Source organism: Salvia hispanica, chromosome 3, assembly GCF_029641045.1.
Source record: "Salvia hispanica isolate PSC_SH4W2 chromosome 3, Shi_PSC_v1, whole genome shotgun sequence".
NCBI classification, from domain to species: Eukaryota; Viridiplantae; Streptophyta; class Magnoliopsida; order Lamiales; family Lamiaceae; genus Salvia; species Salvia hispanica.
The window spans coordinates 40524034-40545161 of NC_142694.1; the positions used below are offsets into that span (position 1 = coordinate 40524034).

Below are 21128 nucleotides of genomic sequence, written 5' to 3' on the forward strand. Positions count from 1 at the left end.
TGGAGTGTTGGGGATTTTCCGATCCTAAAATTTTTCATGTCATTCAGCATTCTTGATTCAAAGATTGAATTCTGAAAGATTGATCAACCAAACATTGCTTGCATGTATGTGTGTGTGTTAATTTGAGAAGGATTTGATTGTGTTCAGCAATTTTCAAATAAATTCAAGTATCCAGAGCTAATTATATAGCTTAGTGCTCTGTCCTTTTTAATAACTCAACCTATGGTTGAATTATTTTCAATTTAATCCACCATTTATTTGATTTGTAAAGCTTCAAACTTGTTTCTACCTCTTTAATGGAGTGTGGACGGAGGATGTGGCGGCGGTGGCAATTCGCGGAGGACTAGAGGTGTGCCTTCTATACGCCCACTGTGTGTTTTTGTGTGAAAAGTGTGCGTTCATATCACACACTAGTTTTTTGCATTTATAATTATGATCCTCTTCCTTCTCCCCAACTAGGACCAGATGATGCTTGTGAAAATTCTCAATTGCCAGCTTCCTATCGTCGTCACTAGCATCCTCATCTTCATCACTAGTATCCTCATACTCATACGGATCTCCAAACGTGGAAATGTGTCCAAGTTGTCGTCTGGCAGTTGGATTAACTCGAGTCTTGTTTCTGCAATAAATATATATTTAGTAGATATTATAGTATATGAAGTCTGAGTGAAAAGAGATATATGATCCTTGCATACTGGATTGAATTTTGTCGAGGGCACATCTGACGTGAGAAAACTTCCTGGTTTGGGGACATAGATAGATGGCGTTATGGGTACGAAGCAAGGGTTTGTCGCAAACGATGCACTTGCTACACCGGGAATCGGTAGGAATAGAATATACGTGGACGAAAGGCCAAGGATTAGAGAGGTGATTGAGAGTGGTAGGCAGTATGGTGCAGTCTTGATGAATCCAGAAGTCACAGAGTTGGCAAGAGAAGAAAGTCTCTCTACAAAGAGCCACGAGAGGGTGAGGTGGATGGCTCTTGTGTTTGGTTTTGATCTCAACACCAAGCATTGCAGCGGCAGCCAGAGGACGCATTTTTATATCGCAATCCTCACATTTGTAGGTGAAATTGGGATCTCCTTCGTGGAGAATTGAAGGCTTTGATGGATTTCAGATGGCCTTATATCAACTCCACTTCTCACCACTGTCAATGGAAAGGTATCACTTGTAATGATGAAGAGACTCGCTCAGTAGATGGAGACTAATTTTACTAAAGTGCTTAAAATAGATCTATCGGAAAAAATTTCACAGACGGAAATAGTAAAAACAATAGAATATCATTTTATTTAAAACCAAGCTCTTTATCAGAATTAACACAACTACTAAACACAGTAAAATCAAGTACTTATATTCGTTGTACTCATGACTTGTTTAATTTTCAAATTCCTCGAAAAGTACGGATCTACGAAACTGAGTGGATGAGTGTAAATTCCTTGCACAAGAAAAATGAATCCAATAATCTCACTGTGAACAGGAGAAAGCTGCTTTATCTACCAATCCCACAATGATTTGGTTGCAATACCCACACTTCTCATTTCTTCCATAAGTAAGCATCCTTCTAAATGTGAGAGGATGAGAGTGACAAGGTATGCTACACTTGCCTCCGAACTTGACTTTTGACAAATAGCCAAGCGAGGGAATGCAGTTTATGTGGAAAGAGTAGTCACATTTAGCACATCGGTAGAACCAATACTTGCACTCTATACCTTCCTCACACACCTCACAGATGTCGTGATCACTACCACTACTATTACTAGTATTGGTAGTGATCGTATTTACGAAAATGAATCTTTTTTGGTAGTACGGCGCACCTTGTATGAATGTAGAAATCACTGATAGTGCACTTATAGACATCAAAAGCAATAGAGATGCGGGAGCAACAACTGATGGGGGAGGCCACCGGACTGCGGGAGGTGGGAAAGAGAAGGTGTTGGCAGTGGGAGCTGTGCTTTACAATGCAGTAGCCATGCACGACAGATCAACCAACAAGGGAACAACGGAAGAACTAGGAAAACAAAGGTAGTAGCAAAGTGCATTGCAAGGAAGACAACAGAAGACACAGTAAAATATTCCATGGAAGAACCATTCGGCCGGGTCCGGACATGGTTGCGCCCTCAGGTCTCGATGTACCATTTAAGTTTTTGTTGAAAATACCATGATGCCTTGTTCCTTTCAAAAACCGTGTCCACATTTGGGAAGAAAAGTTTTGGAAAATTTATTTGTAGTGATGCATATCACACATGTTCTTATGGAATCTCCTATTGTTAGCAAACAATATTTACTAATAATCAAACACATCACACATGTTCTTATGGAATTTGTGATGCATAAGTAACATTTGTAGTAGTACATAATAAAATCAAACAATAGCACACAACCACTGAAACACAATAACAACTTACAACTAAATGCCCCGTTAAAAGGCTTTACAACTTACAACTCAGATTGAATGCTACTTATATGATCATATATCGCCTGCATATCGAATTCACCGAAAACCATGGATCTAGGAATCTGATCAGAGGATGAGAGTGAATCCCTCGCACAAGAAAAATGAACCCAATATTCGCACTGTGAGCATGAGAAAGCCGCTTCATCTATCAATCCCGGGATGATTTGGTGACAATACCCACACCTCTCATTTCTTCCGTAAGTAAGCATCCGTTTAAGTGTGAGAGGATGAGAGTGACAAGGCATGCTACTTTTGCCTCCGAACTTGACTTTGGACAAATAGCCAAGCGAGGGAATGCAGTTTATGTGGAAAGAGTAGTCACATTTAGCACATCGGTAGAACCAATACTTGCACTCTATACCTTCCTCACACACCTCACAGATGTCATGATCACTACCACCACTATTACTAGTGATCAAATCCAGAGGATGTTGATCAAATTTACGAAAATGAACCCTTTTTGGGAGCAAGGCGCACCTTAGATGAATGTAGAAATCGCAGGTAGTGCACCTATAGACATCGAGAAAGGTGGAGCCGCGGGAACAACAACTGATGGTAGAGGCCTGCGAATAGCGGGCAGTGCGAAAGAGAAGGTGTTGGCTATGTGAGCTGTGCTTTGTAATGCTTGGAGCAGCCATGCACGACAGATCAATCATCCAGGGGACATCATGCAAAGGATGTTCAGAGTCAGAAAAGAAGTAGCAGGGTCCATTGCAAGGAAGAGAGCAGAAAAAACAGAAAAATATTGAGCTGAAGAACCACTGGTTCGGGCACGGACAAGGTTGTGCCTTTAATCGTTCGCCGTTTCTATCCATTGGTAACCCAAACTTGATAATAGGGAGAAGCTCTGAACAGACTTTATGCGCAAGGAAAGAGCAGCCACCAGTTTGTTGGGAGCATCTGTAAAATGGAGATGGAATGGTAATGGTTTGTATGCATATATCACACACTAATTTTTTACAATTGTAATTATGATCCTCTGCCGCATCACCAACTAGGGTCAAAGGATGCTTGTGAAAATTCTCAATTGCAAGCTTCCTATCTCCATCACTAATATTATCTGTTTGGTTTCTCTGGGAGTATGTACGGATCTCCAAACTTGGAAATGTGTCCAACTCGTCGTCTTGCAGTTGGAGCAACTCTAGCCTTGTTTCTGCAATGAATAAAGAGTTAACCGATAGTATTATTAGTATAAGAAGTGGAGTGAATGAGTTATATATGATCCTTGCATACTGGATTGAGTTTTGTTGAGTCCACATCTGACGTGAGAAAACTTCTGGTTTTGGGGACATAGATATATGGCGTTATGGGTAAGAAGCAAGGGATGGTAGCAAACTGTGCACTGAAGAGATCGCATAATGGCAGGAATAGAATAAGCGAGAAGGAAAGGCCAAGGATAAATGAGCGTGATAGCGGTAGGCAGTATGGTGCAGTCTTGATGAATCCAGAAATCACAGAGTTGGCACCAGAAGAAGAAACCTTGATGCATCTCCCCACAGCAATCACACAGTGACATAATCTGTCTAAAATGAGCCACGAGCGGGTGAGGTGGATGGCTCTTGTGTTTGGTTTTGATCTCAACACCAAGCATTGCAGCTGCAGCCAGAGGATGCATTTTGAAATCGCAATCCTCACATTTGTAGGTGAAATTGGGACTTCCTTCTCGGAGACGAAGGGTGTGGTCCTTATATCTCGGCTTATGATTGGGATGGATAAATTTTTGGTGGAATTTGTGTGCACATGATTCGTGCAGAAACAATTCACAAGCAACAAAGATGCAAGTGTAGGAAGGAGCAGATAGAATTAGCAAACCACAAATTTTGCAAGAATGAAAGTTATCAGTGTCATCCACTTCCTTATCATCTACTAGAAAGGAAATCAATGGATGACGATGACTGAAATGCCTATCTCCCTCCATAACAACTGTCATTCAAACAAAGAAAAAGAGGTGTTAATACATTCACAACAACTTCGAGTAAAAGAGATCAACTCAAAAATACCAACCCTAAGGTAAGAGCAGTCGACGAAATGCGGAAATGCCTCTGAGTATTTTTCCTCTTCAGTGATGCAATTGAATGTGAGTTAGGAGAAGATGTGTTGAGACATAGCAACAACTTGGAATATATAGTACTCTATGAATCATGTTTTAGATGGAATATATAATGATGCGTGCTTCTTTTATAAATCATGTACAGTACATATGTATACTTGACTTGGTTAGTCGGCCAAGAATATTAATCAATCGAATATCACTACGTACATCCACTTTGTTCAATTGTCATGTGCACATTACTTTATAATTGTGAGAATGTTTGTGATCTGTAATTCGATGTCATCATGTTTGTTATTTACTTATTTTGTTCGACTAAGTTTTAGAAAATATTACATGTTTCCAAATTTCTTAGTAAACTGTGTCCGTAGTAATGTCAGTAATGATTATTCAGTACTCGAGTAAGGAGTGATGTATCCAACTAAATAGTCAATATAAAATACTCTCACAGTTATTTCTAAAATATTGGTATCATAAAGGAAAAATTACAGAAATACCACTAAGTTATGACGATTAAAAAATGGATAAATATATCATAATATTTTTCTCGATTAACTCATAACATATATATTTGTGGGAAATTATGGGTGATGTTACATACTGAAAATACTATGTGGAAAAAATGTTAGATTACTTAAACGATGTCGTTAAATACACTTATTTAATCACGTCTTTAATTTTTACCCATCTACGCAAAATGAAAATATATTCATGTTCTTTGCATGCCGAAATTTTTCTATATGTGATAATTAAAAAACAAGTCAAGATTTTGATATAATTGATCATTTTTCTACATGTGATAACCAGAATTTGTTCACAACTTAATAATGTTTCAATTTTCCCTTTCATTAATTTTTAAAATTGTCATCACAAGTACTCGATCAGGCAAATTCCAAAATCCTTTTCATAAAGTAAGGTACTAAAACATGTTGCCAAACTCAAAGTATATGACATTAGTAATTCTTTTCATGCTGCAAAAGTCTGCAAGTCTGAACCTTTATTCTTAGAGTGAAAGACACAAAAAAAATCAAGATATTAATGACTTTTCTCATTTGGATAAGTAAAATTGAAAAGTGAGCTAAATAGAGCATATATATCAGCTTTGATATGCTGAGCTTCCAGCGTAGGAGCTTCTTCCACATCAGCAATTCTTTGTTTTTATTTTGGATGGTCTCTAATAAAGTTACATAATTTAATATACATAAATGAAAAAAATAAAATATATACGAATATCAGAGGAAGAGAGTGAATCCCTCGCACAGGAAAAATGAATCCAATAATCACAGTGAAAAACAAAAAGCCACTTGATCTACCAACCCCTGAATGAATCGGTTGCAATACCCACACTACTCGAGCCTCGCCTGATCGCCTCTATCGCGGGCTTGCTTCGGATGACGGTGGCCAATGCGTGTTGCATTTGACGCGTGTTGAGTATGGGCTCTTCCCATGTCCTTTAATGAGTCCGTTCCTTGACACGACTCATCCATTATCGTGTCAAAGAGGTTGGTAAAGAAGAAGAAACGTTATGCACTAGAATTAGGAAAAAAAATGTTATGTACTTTAAAATGCACTTTTGCGGTCCCTATACTATCCCATCTGCTCGTTTCGGGTGCTTTTGCACTTTTTTAACACTTTTTTTTGGACAAAAATGCATTCATATCCATTAGGGGCATTTCAGTGTATTTACTCTCCAATGACTTGAAATGAAATTTGTTTTGTGGATCTAAAATGAAATTTGTTACGTATGTTTTCGGGTATGTGACTTATTCAAATTATTTACAAATTATTGTTTGGAATAGTAATAAACTTAGTGGGCAATTCATGAATCCATAGTTTGATTAGGCTTATGAGTTGTGAATTATAATTTATATTTTGTAGGATGCAATTCCCACTAACATATACTCCCTCCTTCACCCATTATGTGTCACGGTTTTATAGCTAAATTCTAATAATCCTCTAAAAGCTATATACATGCATATTAAATTAAAATTTGACAAAGAATGGAAACTATATACATATAATTAATTTTACTATAGACACACGGAAGTTTTACGCACTAGTTAATATTTTCACATTCTCAAGAACATATACTACCTCAAATTTTGTCCCACTTTTCTATTTCCGTCCGTCCCCCAAATTTTGTCCCATTTCACTTTTACCATTTTTGGTAGTGGACCTCATATTTCACTAAATCATTCCTACTCACATTTTATTATAAGACTAATATATAAAAATAGGACCCACAATCCACTAACTTTTTCAACTCACTTTCCATTACATTTCTTAAAACTCGTGCCCGGTCAAACCGGGACGAATTTTCGTGGACGGAGGTAGTATAATTTTCAAAATAGCTAAATTTCTGGTAATATATATACAAGCATACATAAATAAAAAAAACATACTTAATCCTTGGAAGCTATATACATGCATGTATAAATAGACGTCGACTAAGTATAGATTATGATAATAATATAGTCAAAGTATATAAATTTATATAATATAATCAAATTTGGAAACCTGGTAACGAAAGAGAAAGTTAAAAGCATATGAATTTATACACTAATAAAATAGGAATACAAGAATAATTTTGATTAGTCATAGAATATTAACTACTAATGTTAAATTTACATAACAAATTTCATTTCATGGGTTAATTCTATTTTTGTTCTAGGCTACAATAGCCATTCCATCTTAATACTGCGTTTTTTTTAGCTTCCCAATTTGGGAGAAACGCATGTCCGTCATGACGTCTTTCTTTAATGAAACGCATCAGGGTTACGCGTTTTAACTAAAGACGCATAACAATCATGCGTCTATCAATTTTTAATTTTTTTTTTTAAAAGCCGCATGACGCACATGCGTCTATAGGTAAGACGCATAACGCACATGCGTCTTTACTTTGACTTTAGACACCCCTCCAGAACTCAGACGCAGAACGCGCAGCAGGGGAAAAACGGCAGCGGCGATTCTTGGCGATTTCCGGCGACTTCTTCCAATTTTTCGTTTTATTTTGGTAAGTTTTCTTCAATCCTTCAACATTCTTCACTTATTGGTTGGTTATTGGCTTTTTTGTTTTGGTTTTAGGTGATTTTGTAAATTAGGGTTTCTGATTAAATTGTTCAATTAGGCTGATAATTTGATGTTTTGTTAATTGTAACGGGTGTTTGTTGATGATATGCAAGCAATTGATTCTATATGTTTGTGAAATTTATCCAATTATTGAAGTTGTGAAATTCATCGAATTAGTGAAGAATGATTGTTGAATCTTGAGATTTTTGTTAAGTCTTTTATCTCTAATTTATGGACGAAATTCAGAAATTAATGTGAGAAATTCATCTTACATTGGGTTGTTAAATTGGGTGGATTCTCACTTAGACTGGCATCTGCCTCAGATGTTACTGGCGACAATGGTTCATCATTATCTCGTACAATGCGAGTATTATCATCAAGGGTATCTGCAACATCTAAGTCGTTATTTATTCCAACACCAACATTAACAGCATCTGCAACACTCATATCACGATCAGAGCTCACATGTTCAACCCTCGCCGATGATCCAATACCACAATCAACAACGCCATAATCAACACTTGGTGTGATTTCTGAACTTCTCACAGGTGAATACTCAACAAACAATTCAATACAACGAGTAGAATTTTGAGCATCGTTGAACATAAACTCCACACTTTGATCAGTGTAAATCTTAGTACATATATAACTCATAGTGGATGCAAAGACTAGACAATGTCTCCATGATATTTGAATGACGTGTTGATTCATATCTATTCTCATTGCACCACATATCATTGCAACTAATTCAGAATACGAAACGCACGAATTCAATATAATGGAGCCTCTCGCCCGAGGTGGATCATAACAAATACCCAAGTGTGGAAGTTGAACTATTTTACCACCCCAATACAAACTCACAAATATTTGCATGATTTCTGCATAAGAAAATATAACAAATACAAAAATTAGGGACAATTTTTTTCCTATGAACCCTAATTTAATAAATCAGGGAAAACCAACCTAATCTAACAATATTATTCAATAATTAAGAGTAAGAGATAAACTTACCTAAATATAACGACAAGATGGAAGAAATCGCCGACAAAATTAACGAAATCGCCGGAAATTGGCTCAAAATCGCGCTGCCTCCTTTTTTTCTCTCATCTTTCACAGAATGGTTTTTTGCCTCTGTCTGTCGCGATTTATGTTCAAAATAGAGACGCATGACACTTATGCGTCTTAGGGAAAGACGCATGTCATGCGTCTTTCAATAAAAAAATTAAAAAATTAAAAGACGCATGAGGGTCATGCGCCTTTCCCTAAGACGCATGTATCTGATGCGTTTCATTAACGAAAGACGCATGACGGACATGCGTTTCTCCCAAACTGGGAAGCTAAAAAAAACGCAGTATTAAGATGGAATGGCTATTGTAGCCTAGAACACAAATAGAATTAACCCTTCATTTCATGAGCCGACAAAACAAATTTTATTTCAGATCATTAAAGTATAAATGTAAAAAAGTCCCTAATGGATTTAGGGGCAATTTTGTTGGAAAAGAGTTTAAAAGCACCTGGAACGAGTAAAATGGATATTATATGGAACGAAAAAGTTCATTTTAAAGAATACGAACTGCAAATATGTTCACATATATTATACCATGACCTAAATATATAGGTTCACTCTTTATTTAAAATTGTATGCCCTGATATTGTTGGTATTTGTCACAATATACAGTACTACTATTGAAAAACTAAATAGGCAAATCAAATTTCGTAAAACCAATGCAAACAAGTACAGTTTCTTAAACACAGTAAATCCATGTTCTCCATAATTCCAAAATATACAATCAACTAATCTTCATTCATCAGCAATACCATAGAACCTCTGTTCATCGATTTCTCCGAAAACCAAGGATTTACAATCCTGAGAGGATGTGAATGAATCCCTTCCCTTGCACAAGAAAAATGAATCCAATAATCGCATTGTGAGCAGGAAAAGGCCACTTGGTCTACCAATTCCTGAATGATTTTGTGGCATTGCCCACACTTCTCATTTCTTCCGTAAGTAAGCATCCGTGTAAGAGTGAGAGGATGAAAGTGACAAGAAATATCAAATTTGCCTCCAAACTTGACTTTGGATAAATAGCCAAGCGAGGGAATGCAATTTACGTGGACAGAGTAGTCACATTTAGCACAATGGTAGAACCAGTACTTGCACTCTATACCTTCCTCACACACCTCGCATATGTCATTATAACTACCAGTACTACTAGTACCAGTAGTGATCAAATGCGGAGGATGTTGATCGAATTTACGAAATTGAATCCTTTTTGGTAGTAAGGCACACCTTATATGAATGTAGAAATTGCAGGTAGTGCACCTATAGACATCATGAATGGTGGAGCTGTGGGAACAACAAGTGATGGGTGAGGTCAGCAAATAGCGGGAGGTGCGAAAGAGAAGGTGTTGGCTGTGTGAGCTGTGCTTTATAATGCTTGGGGCAGCCATGCATGACAGATCAACCATCAAGGGGATATCATACAAAGGATGATTGGTATCAGGAAAGAAGTAGCAAGGTCCATTGCAAGGAAGACAACATACCACACAGAAAAATATTGAACTGAAGAACCATTTGTTCGGGTAATAGGGAGAATCTGGTTGTGCCTTTGATACTACTCTGTTGTCATCACCTGGAATCACTGGCGGACACACGTTCAAGAGGGGAGGGGCTTAAGCCCTTCCCCAATTTTTTTTTTTAATATATTTCTATTATAAAATTTTTTGAAGTTTTGTGAAAAGTATCTTCAGCCCTCATCAAATTGATGTTTTTGCAGTCTAAATTGTTGGAGATTTAATAGAAAGGAGGGGCTGAAAATTAAATTTACAGAGAAAACTACTTACATCTCATCAATGGCCGCTTTTGAATTGGGAAGAAGGAGAAGATGAACGGTTAAACTTACACGAATATAATAATAATAGAGTTGAAAAAGTCAATCCCTACTCACTCATTAAATACGTGGCTGTCGCACGTTTTTTGATTAAATTCTTTTTTAAAGTGCCACTAAATTTAAATTTAATGTTATCACTTATCATCCACCTAGTAACACTTTAATCACTACCGTTTTTTTATTCAGATGTGTACTGTTGAAAATTGAAAATGTTTCTCTTGTTTGGCTCTACTTGTGTTCGAAAAGAATTATAATGGTTAAATTGTTTCCTAAACTGACACTGCCGTTTTTTATTCAAAAGAATTAAAATGGTTAAATTTGTGTTGTAGTATTAATTTTATGTATAATATATTTATGCATTTTTATAATTATTATTATACTTCCTTTATTCTAAAAAAAATAGATAAATTTATAAATGACACGAATTTTAATATATAATTGGTAAACTAAGAGAGATTGAAAAGAAGTAAGAGAAAACAAAAAGTAGCAGAAATAGTGTTAGTGGATTGTGGGTCCCCATTATTTAGTGGTGATAATATATGAAAACTTTTCATATTTAGACTCTAATTTTGGGGGATGGCCTAAAATGCTAAAACTAGTTTTTTTTTTAGGATGGATGAAGTATTTCTTTATATAATATATACCCTTCTGTCTATGAAATGTTGTCCAAATTTGACTTAATTTTAAGAAATGTGAAGAAAGTGAGTAGAAAAAGTCTCACATTTATATATTAGTTATAAGATAAAATGTGAGTTTAGAGAGTTAATGGAAAGTGAGGTCCATTTATCAAAAATGGAAAAAAGCAAAGTGAACAATACAGACGGACCAAAATGGCAAAAATGTACAATATTTCACGGACGGATGGAATATATAGATTTTGTTAACAATAAAATTTTTTAGTAAAGCCCCTATTAAAATTTATTTCTGCATCCGCCACTGCCTGGAATGTTACGAATTGTGTTGTAACGATAGCAGAGGCGAGAGGTTCGCCGGATAGAGGTCCGTTCGCAGAGATTTATCTCCGTCGAGCAACCAGATTTCCACGCCAATAAGGTTTTGGCCGTGGAGCATAAAACTTGGCTGAAAAGTAAATTGCGAGAGAGTAGGAAATTTCTGGTATATTGATTGATTTGCTCAATACACAGAATCCCTATTTATATATCTAAGGACCCTAGGTTTGGTTCGACTCGATTATACCGGAAAAGAACCAACAAGAAAATCCGATACGGAGCTTATAATTACGCTCGACTCAAAATATAAATAAAGAAGTCCAAAATATAAATATTCCTTTAAATAACAAAATACTAAACTAACGAGACACAAAGTCTCCAAACTTCATCGGCTGCTTCTGCTACCGCCTCGGTCGCCCATCTCTTCTCGGCTCCACTTGCGTATGAGCTTTACGTCCCTTTTTCCGCCGTGCTCCCTCTGCTACGCTTTGCTCCAGTCCCGCTATGGAACTCACTGGTGTCGTTGTTGAGGATGTTGGGGGAACACCCGTATCAACTCCCCACTGGTTAAGAGACTCCTTGTCCTCAAGGAGTTGCGGAAATCGGCGACGCATCGCAGCAACAGGTTCCAGGTCGGCTGACTCTGCGACGCTCCGGCCCACTCGACCAAAACCTGGTCGACGGCAATATCCCCCTGCAAGGTTACCCGGCGGTCCAAGACCTTGATCGGGCGGAGAATCGGTCTGGTACCCAAAATGTCTGACGGCAGCTCACCCTCGAATTCCACAGAACCACCAGCCACAAACGGTTTCAGTAAGCTGACATGGAAAACGTCATGGATACGCGCACCCTCCGGTAGCTTCAGGCGGTAGGCCACTGGACCAATTCGTTCAATTACCTCAAACGGCCCGTAAAAACGTCGCGCAAGCTTGGTTGACAGAGTTTGGCAACCGAATGCTGCCGATACTGCTGGAGCTTCAATAGGACCTTGTCCCCCACCTCAAAACTAACATCCCGACGATGTTTATTGGCTGAGGATCGCATACGTTGCTGCGCACGTTCCAAATTTTTCCTCAATTCCACTAAGAGTTCACCCCTTTGACGAATCAACTCCATGGTGGGAGGGTCATGGCGTTTGGCCGAAGGCTGCGCAGCCACCAAAGCCGGAGGTTCACGGCCATACAAAGCCGAAGGCTGCGTAATTTTTCTATATGTGATAATTAAAAAAAATCAAAATTATGATATAATTGATCATTTTTCTATATGTGATAACCAGAATTTGTTCACAACTTAATAAAGTTTTTCAATTTGCCCTTTCATTAAATTTTAAAATTGTCATCACAAGTACTCAGATCAGGAAAATCCCAAAATCCTTTTCATAAAGTAAGGTACTAAGGGCATCCGCATCGCGTCTCGATGCTGGCTCTATCTCGTCTCGAAGAGACGAGACCGCATCGAGACGGCGATGCGGCCTCCATCTCGTCTCGACGAGATGGGACATCTCGTCACGTGTCTCCTTCCGAAGAGGCCGGCCTCGATACGTCTCGCCACGCTGGTTCGTGCGTGACGCCCACTCGCCGACACGCGAGTGGGCGTCGTTTATATCCGTTAAAATTGAATTTTTTTAGTTTTTTTTAAATCAGACTAAATTCAAAAATTAAAAAATATATATAAAAAAAATTCCGAAAATTATACTAGCCATTTATAGCCGTTTTTTTTCAAATTTGTAATTTTTTTTCAATTTTTTTAAAGCCTCCAATCACTTCTATAAATACCAAATCATTCCCACAAATTATCCACCATAAAAAAACTCCCTATTCTCACTCGAATTTTTTTAATGGTTTTTTATTTTTTATTTTTTTATGATTTTAATTATGTATTTTTAATTTTTTTAGGATTTTAATTATGTATTTTTTAATTTTTTAGGTCTTTAAATTGTAATTTTTATTTTATTTAATGAATTTGTTGGAATTAAAAATAAAAAATGAAATTGAATGAATAGTTAAGGGATGAGATGGTTAAGAGATGGATGAATGCATGTGTTGTCTCTTAGTTAAGAGATGGGGCGAAAAGTACAGTGGGGGCCATGAATAGTGAAGAGATGAGACGGTTAAGAGACGGATAAGAACAGAGACGAAGCCAGAAACTTTACGTTGGGGGGCCCGAGGCTTAGGTATTTTTTAGTGTTGGCATCGTCGAAATTTTTTTTAGCATCAGCAATGGAGAATTGCAAAAGATATAGTAGATGAATAATGAGAGGAAAAAAAAAAGAGAATGCATAATAGAAATTAGAATTATGCTAGTACTATATGTGCTTATAATTGTTATAAAACAATGTGCAAGTAAATTAGAGTAATATAAAACTAAAAGTTGGATATATGCAAATAAAATAGCAGTGAGAGTAAAACTATTAGACATAAAAGTGTAAGAAAATAAAATAAGGATATTTTTTTTTATTTATAGGTAGAAGGATTTGAACTTGGAAACAAAAAAAATATTGTAATTAAGAAACTAAAACAAATTCTTGGAAGTAAAAGGGTAAAAATAATGATTTGTTACTTAATGAATTGAATTTTGGGAACATTAAACAAACTCCTAGATATAAGAGTGTATTAAAATAAAGCAAAGAAAAAAAATTGAATTTTAGGCTCTAAGGGGGGTCGACTTGGGAGCATAAAAATGTATGTAAATTGTGCAAAGGATAAAAAAATGAACAATTTGCTGGCTTAGGGATTCGAACTCGGGTATTGCAAGAACAATTTGCTGGGCTACTCACAATCTTTATCTTTGTAATAGCATATATATATTAATAATTTTATAAGCTGGGGGCCCAGTGGCCCCCAGGCCCATAGTGGCTTCGTCACTGGATAAGAGACAGGGATGCCGATGACCTAAACATGTCGCCAAACTCAAAGTATATTACATTAGTAATTCTTTTCATGCAGCAAAAGTCTGCAAGTCTGACCCTCTATTCTTAGAGTGAAAGATACAAAAATCAAGATAATAATGACTTATATCTTTTGGATGATTAAAATTTTAAAGGGAGCTAAATCGTATATATATCAGCTTTGATATGCTGAGCTTCCAGCGTGAGAGCTCTTCCACATCAGCAATTCTTTGTTTTTATTTTGGGATGGTCCCTAATAAAATTACATAATTTAATATACATAAATGAAAACAATAAAATATATACGAATATCAGAAGGAAGAGTGAATCCCTCGCACAAGAAAAATGAATCCAATAATCACAGTGTAAACACAGAAAGCCTCTTGATCTACCAACCTCGGAATGAATTGGTTGCAATACCCACACTACTCGAGACTCGCCAGATCGCCTCCATCCCGAGCTTGCTTCGGATGACGGTGGCCAATGCGTGTTGCATTGACGTGTCTTGAGTATGGGCTCTTCACATGTCCTTTAATGAGTCCATTCCTTGACACGACTCGTCCATTATCGCGTCAAAGAAGGCTGAGAAAGAAGAAGAATTAATGTTATGCACTAGAATTAGGAAAAAGAATGTCCTGTACTTTAAAATGCACTTTTGCGGTCCCTATACTATCCCATCTGCTCGTTTCGGGTGCTTTTGCACTTTCTTAACACTTTTTTGGACAAAAATGAATTCATATCCATTAGGGGCGTTTCAGTACATTTACTCTCCAATGACTTGAAATGAAATTTGTTTTGTGGATCTCAAAAGAAAGTTGTTACTTATGGTTTCGGGTATGTGACTTATTCAAATTATTTACAAATTATTGTTTGGAATAACTATAGACTTAGTGTGGAATTCATGAATCCATAGTTTGATTAGGTTTATGAGTTGTAATTTATAATTTATTTTTTATAGGATGCAATTCACACTAACATATACTCCCTCCGGCCCTTATCATGTGTCACAGTTTTATAGCTAAATTCTAATAATCCTCTAAAGCTATATACATACATATTAAATTAAAATTTGATAAAGAATGGAAGCTATATACATATAATTAATTTTACTATAGACAAAGTGATGTTTTACGCACTAGTTAATATTTCACATTCTCAAGAACATATATAACTTTCAAAATAGCTGAATTCTAGTAATATACAATTAGGGTCTTGCTAGGATGAGATTTTTTGGCATAATTGAGAAATAAGATGCAATCTCAGCCACTAATTCACAAGATTAACTTAATGTCAACAACTATCACATTATGTCAACACGGGGGTATAATTGTCTTTTCATTAAATTGTATTTGAAATCATTTTCTAAAATCTTCTCTAAAACTCTAGCGGCAAAGTCTTCAAATCTTCAAATCTTCAACATTCAAATCTTCAAATCTTCAAATCTTCAAATCTTCAACATTCAAATCTTCAAATCATCAAATCATCAAATCTTCAACATTCAAATCTTCAAATCTCTTCAACATTCAAATCTTCAAACCTTCAACATTCAAATCTTCAAATTTTCAAATCTTCAAATCTTCAACATTCGATAAAATAAAACTTATTAAAATGTCAACAACTAAAAAATAACACTTACAATTCACATATCAATACCGAGAATATCGAATGTCAACAACTCGTATTAAAATTTCAACAACTAACACTTACTATTCACATATCAATATCGAAAATATCGAATGTCAACAACTCGTATTAAAATGTCAACAACTAAAAAATAATACTTATAATTCACATATCAATACCGAGAATATCGAATGTCAACAACTCGTATTAAAATGTCAACAACTGACAAATAATACTTATAATTCACATATCAATACCAAGAATATCGAATGTCAACAACTCGTATTAAAATGTCAACAACTAACAAATAACACTTACAATTCACATATCAATACCGAGAATATCGAATGTCAACAACTCGTATTAAAATGTCAACAACCAAAAAATAACACTTACAATTCACATATTAATACCGAGAATATCGAATGTCATTAACTTATAGTTGACATTATATGTGTATAGTTGATATGAATTGTATATGTAGTTGACATGAATTGTATATATAATTGACATGATTGTACATATAGTTGACATTAATTGTATATGTAGTTGACATGATTGTACACATAGTTGACATTATACGTGTGTAGTTGACATGAATTGTATATGTAGTTAGACATACATTATATATCTAGTTGACATTATATGTGCGTAGTTGGCATTAACAAAGGAATATCACCAAACATCTAGAGTGCATTATGATTAAGCTTGATTCTCCAATCTAGCTACATCCAACACAATTGATAATTAAAAAATAACAATTATTTTTATCTAATCACAATTGATTAACACCAAATTCACTTTCCAGAAACACAAAGCAGAATTTGAAGTTTTTTTGGAGATTCAACTACCTAAGTTCAAGTTTGCAGAAATAGGAACAAATCCAACCTCAAACAAGCAAATAATTGAATAAGCAAACACAATTTGATGCAATATATACTGCATTTATCACAATTAACACCAAATACACTTTCCAGAAACACAAAGCATAACAGAAATTGAGAATTGATTTATATACCAACACCACCATAAAAAAAAATCTGAAAAATCAGAAACGGACGAAGTCGGTTACAACAATCCGCTACAAAATTCTGAACTTATTTTCATATAGTAGAGAATTAGCAACTCCATTATGATCACAGATCTGACCTCGCTTACGCTCGCGATTCACGCCGGAGAAACAAAATTTCTAGAGAAAAACAATAAACTAATAATTTCTCCTACGAATTGAACCTTCACTCATAGCCAAACGCAACGAGATTTCTCAAAATCCGAACAACTGCATAAAAAATTCAATCAAACAGTTGAAGTTTCTGTCTCTTCAAAACTCAGTGAAAGCCAATCAAACAGTTGAAGTTTCATATTGAAAAAATTGAAAAAATCACAATTCGCGCTTCTAATCAAATTAGCATTTCAATCTCCCAACGCTATGCGAAAACACAAAATTAGATGAAGCAGCATACTTAATTCGCTCTTCTAATCAAATTAGTTTTGAGGCCACTGGAAAAGATCAAGAAAATCACACAACTCCGATTCCGGCGACAACACTGAAAAATACCTGAGAGATCTTTACTCTGAAACTGATAGATCGGACGTGTGCTGGAACATCCTCAGATCGGAGGTGCACCGCTTCGATTCCGACGGCGACAGAGACATCGCCTGCGGCGTGATCGATCTGACGATAGCGAAATCGAAGGAGATTCACGACAAGCTTCAGCCGCGGCGTCAGCTTGATGCGCCACGACCTCCGCCGCGTCACCCCGCCGGAATCGCCTAGCTCTACAACTCGCATCTTCTGCTTGTGACCGGCGCCGGCGATGCGCTGGTAGCCCTTGCGGCGTCAGTAGCCTCTGATTCCTCGGTAGACGGTGGCGGAAACGCCTTCCATTGGCTAATTGGTTAAAGATTTGGTGAAGGCGTTGCTTTAATGGAGGAAAATTGGGAATTGAATTGAATTGGAGTGCTGGAAACCACGTTTCATTTGTTTTAAACCTAAATTACCATTCTGCCCTTTCATAATTAATTAATCTAAAATATTTTTCATGTGGCTGATATTGCATCTCATTTCTCAATTAGCCTAAAAAATCTCAATTGATCATGAACCTATACATACATAAAAAAAATATTTAATCCTTTGAAGCTAGATACATGCATATATAAATAGACGACTAATTAAGTATATATATATATATATAGAGTCCTATATTATTAAATGAAAACGTTTTTTTTATTTTTTCTTAAAACTTTTTTTTAAAATTTTTTAAATTTTTTTAATTTTTTTTTATTCGATAAAAACTTGCTGGAGTAAATAATGAACTATATTCACTACATAATGAACTAAATGAACGTATGTTATGAACTTATTACTTCATTCCGTTAGTTTATTACTTCATTTATTCATGCTATTACTTCATTCCGTTAGTTTATTACTTCATTCAGTCATGCTATTACTTCATTCTATTTGTTTATTACTTCATAATGTGTTATGACATAATTATCTTTCAGTTGGGTTTAGGGTTATTATTTCATTCTGTTAGTTTATTACTTCATTCAGTCATGTTATTACTTCATTCCGTTAGTTTATTACTTCATTCAGTCGTGCTATTACTTCATTCCGTTAGTTTATTACTTCATTTATTCATGCTATTACTTCATTCTGTTAGTTTATTACTTCATTCCATTAGTTTATTACTTCATTCAGTAATGCTATTACTTCATTCCATTAGTTTATTACTTCATAATTTGTTATGACATAATTATCTTTCCGTTGGGTTTAGGGTTATTACTTCGTTCCGTTAGTTTATCACTTCATTCAGTCATGTTATTATTTTATTCCGTTAGTTTATTACTTCATTTATTCATCATGTTATTACTTTATTCGATTGGTTTAGTACTTCATCCCGTTAGTTAATTACTTCATTCGGTCATGCTATTACTTCATTCCGTTAGTTTATTACTTCATTTCATTAGTTTATTACTTCATAATGTGTTATGACATAATTATCTTTCAGTTGAAGTAAATTCAGTATATAATGAATGCGAAAAATTATTTCATAACATACATTCATTTAGTTCATTATGTAGTGAATATAGTTCATTATTTACTCCAGCAAGTTTTTATCCAATAAAAAAAGTAAAAAAATAAATTAAAAATATAAAAATTAAAAAATTAAAAAAATTAAAAAAAAAATTAAAAAAATTAAAAAAAAATTGAAAAAAAAATTAAATTAAAAACGATTTTATTTAATAAAATATTAAATTAATTCTAAATTAATCATAACCATAAGATTAAGAAAAATGAGTGGCCCAAATTTGGTCCCTAGTTCGGTCTTTAAGAAGGGTTCGACATTGATCACAACTCTATATATATATATATATATATATATATATATGTATATAGGGGCATGTTAGGGTGCCACCACCCCTTAAAATAACACCATAGCACCATTCCTAGCTAATCATTTGTACACGTGGAAGAATAATAAGCTGCCACGTGGCAAAAAAATAAAATAAAAAAGGACCCCCAAAAAAGACGGCCAACAATTTGCTGGTCTTTATCCAACAATTTTTCTTATCCAGCAATATCCGACACACTATATCTATAGATTGCTGTGTAGTGTTTGTAATATTGCTGTGTAACATTTATAATATTACTGTATAAGTGGTGTTACGGGAGGGGTTGTCATTTTAACACAAACATATATATATAGGGGTGCATTACCCTCCTTATCACCCCCTAGTATAAAACATAGGACTAATATAAGCCCTTGGATCTATTAATCTAATGGCTTTGATTAAAAGCATCGCCGTACATTATTATACCAGTTTCGTACATTAAAGGGCAATTTGAGTATATTACTGTTACATCATTTATATGGATTAGTACATTAACTTAATTTGTACATTAATGTGTTAATAATGTACATTAATGTGTTTTAATGTATATGCCCCTTCTATGTAATGTAGATTATAATTTTTTTACTAAGTGACGAAAGTTATATCCATTCCCAAAGGATTTACTAATCCATGAGGCTAGGGTGTAGTACCGACTCAGTAACACAACGTTCACTAGGGTAATCTTGTGGATACTATACCCTAGCCCTATGGATGAGTTAACCCTAGGGGACTGGATCTAACTTCCACCGGTTAGTGAAAGTTATGTTAATATGATGGTACTACACCCTAGCCCCATGGACTACTAAACTCTTGGTGAATGATGTTAACTTTGGGCCCGATGTGTAATACGATGCTACATTATCATGGGTATAACGTGCATTATCATGGTTATATCGTGCATTATCACGGGTTTTTCGTACATCACTCGCCGACGGGGTATGGATTTCTGAATTTGTGGATGCTATATAGTATAGCTTCCATCCGTGAATTCATACCCCGGTACATTATCATGGGTATATCGTGCATTATCATGGTTATATCGTGCATTATCACGGGTATTTCGTACATCACTCGTTGACGGGGTATGGATTTCTGAATTTGTGGATGCTATATAGTATAGCTTCCATCCGCGAATTCATACCCCGGTACATTATCATGGGTATATCGTGCATTATCATGGGTATATCATGCATTATCACTATAATTTCGTACATCACTCTCCGACGGAGTATGGATTTGTGAATTTGTGGATGCTATATAGTATAGCTTCCATCCTCGAATTCATACCCTAGTACATTATCATGGGTATATCGTACATTATCACTGGTATTTCGTACATCACTTTCTGTCGGGGTATGCATTTGTGGATGCTATATAGTATAGCTTCCATCCTTGAATTCATACCCCGGTACATTATCATGGGTATATTGTACATTATCATGGGTATATCGTACATTATCACTGGTATTTCGTACATCACTTTCCGTCGGGGTATGCATTTGTGAATTTCGTAGATGCGATATAGTATAGCTTCCATCCGCGAATTCATACCCTGGTACATTATCATGGGTATGTTGTACATTAAAGCTTGAGACATGTACATTAAAATACAATTTACATACATTAACATCATGTACTGATAGAACATAATGTACAAATATAACTACATCATGTACCGAAATCATGTATAATCGTGCTTTACCAATTTTACCCTTTTCGATTATTTTATTAATTTTTAAATTCCACGTGGCTTCCATATCAACCATCAGATCACACCTAATCAATGGATGAGATTAGTTTTCCTTTT

At 35.5% G+C, this 21128-nt stretch overlaps 1 protein-coding gene and 1 pseudogene across 2 annotated transcripts; both read right to left on the reverse strand.

Moving 5' to 3' along the window:
• Positions 1 to 209: 209 nt before the first annotated feature.
• Positions 210 to 2242, reverse strand: LOC125212613 (uncharacterized; annotated as a pseudogene). Its single transcript, XR_016137072.1, has 2 exons — positions 696 to 2242; positions 210 to 619 (listed from the first exon to the last, which is right to left on the reverse strand). The product of XR_016137072.1 is annotated as an uncharacterized LOC125212613 (transcript).
• A 142-nt stretch (positions 2243 to 2384) lies between these two features.
• LOC125210809 (uncharacterized) lies at positions 2385 to 4586 on the reverse strand. The gene is made up of 3 exons (XM_048110403.2): positions 4460 to 4586; positions 3689 to 4378; positions 2385 to 3608 (listed from the first exon to the last, which is right to left on the reverse strand). The coding sequence occupies exons 2-3, from the start codon at positions 4371 to 4373 to the stop codon at positions 2437 to 2439; spliced, it is 1857 nt and encodes a 618-aa protein (XP_047966360.2). The 5' UTR covers positions 4374 to 4378; positions 4460 to 4586; the 3' UTR covers positions 2385 to 2436.
• Between the last annotated feature and the right edge of the window lie 16542 nt (positions 4587 to 21128).

Bases quoted from the DNA above. Each gene is read 5' to 3' on its own strand.
- LOC125210809 (XM_048110403.2), bottom strand. From the start codon at position 4,373: ATGGAGGGAGATAGGCATTTCAGTCATCGTCATCCATTGATTTCCTTT. The intron at 3,609-3,688 runs GTATGCAAGGAT...TATTCATTGCAG, and splicing joins ACTCAACAAAACTCAATCCA to AAACAAGGCTAGAGTTGCTC.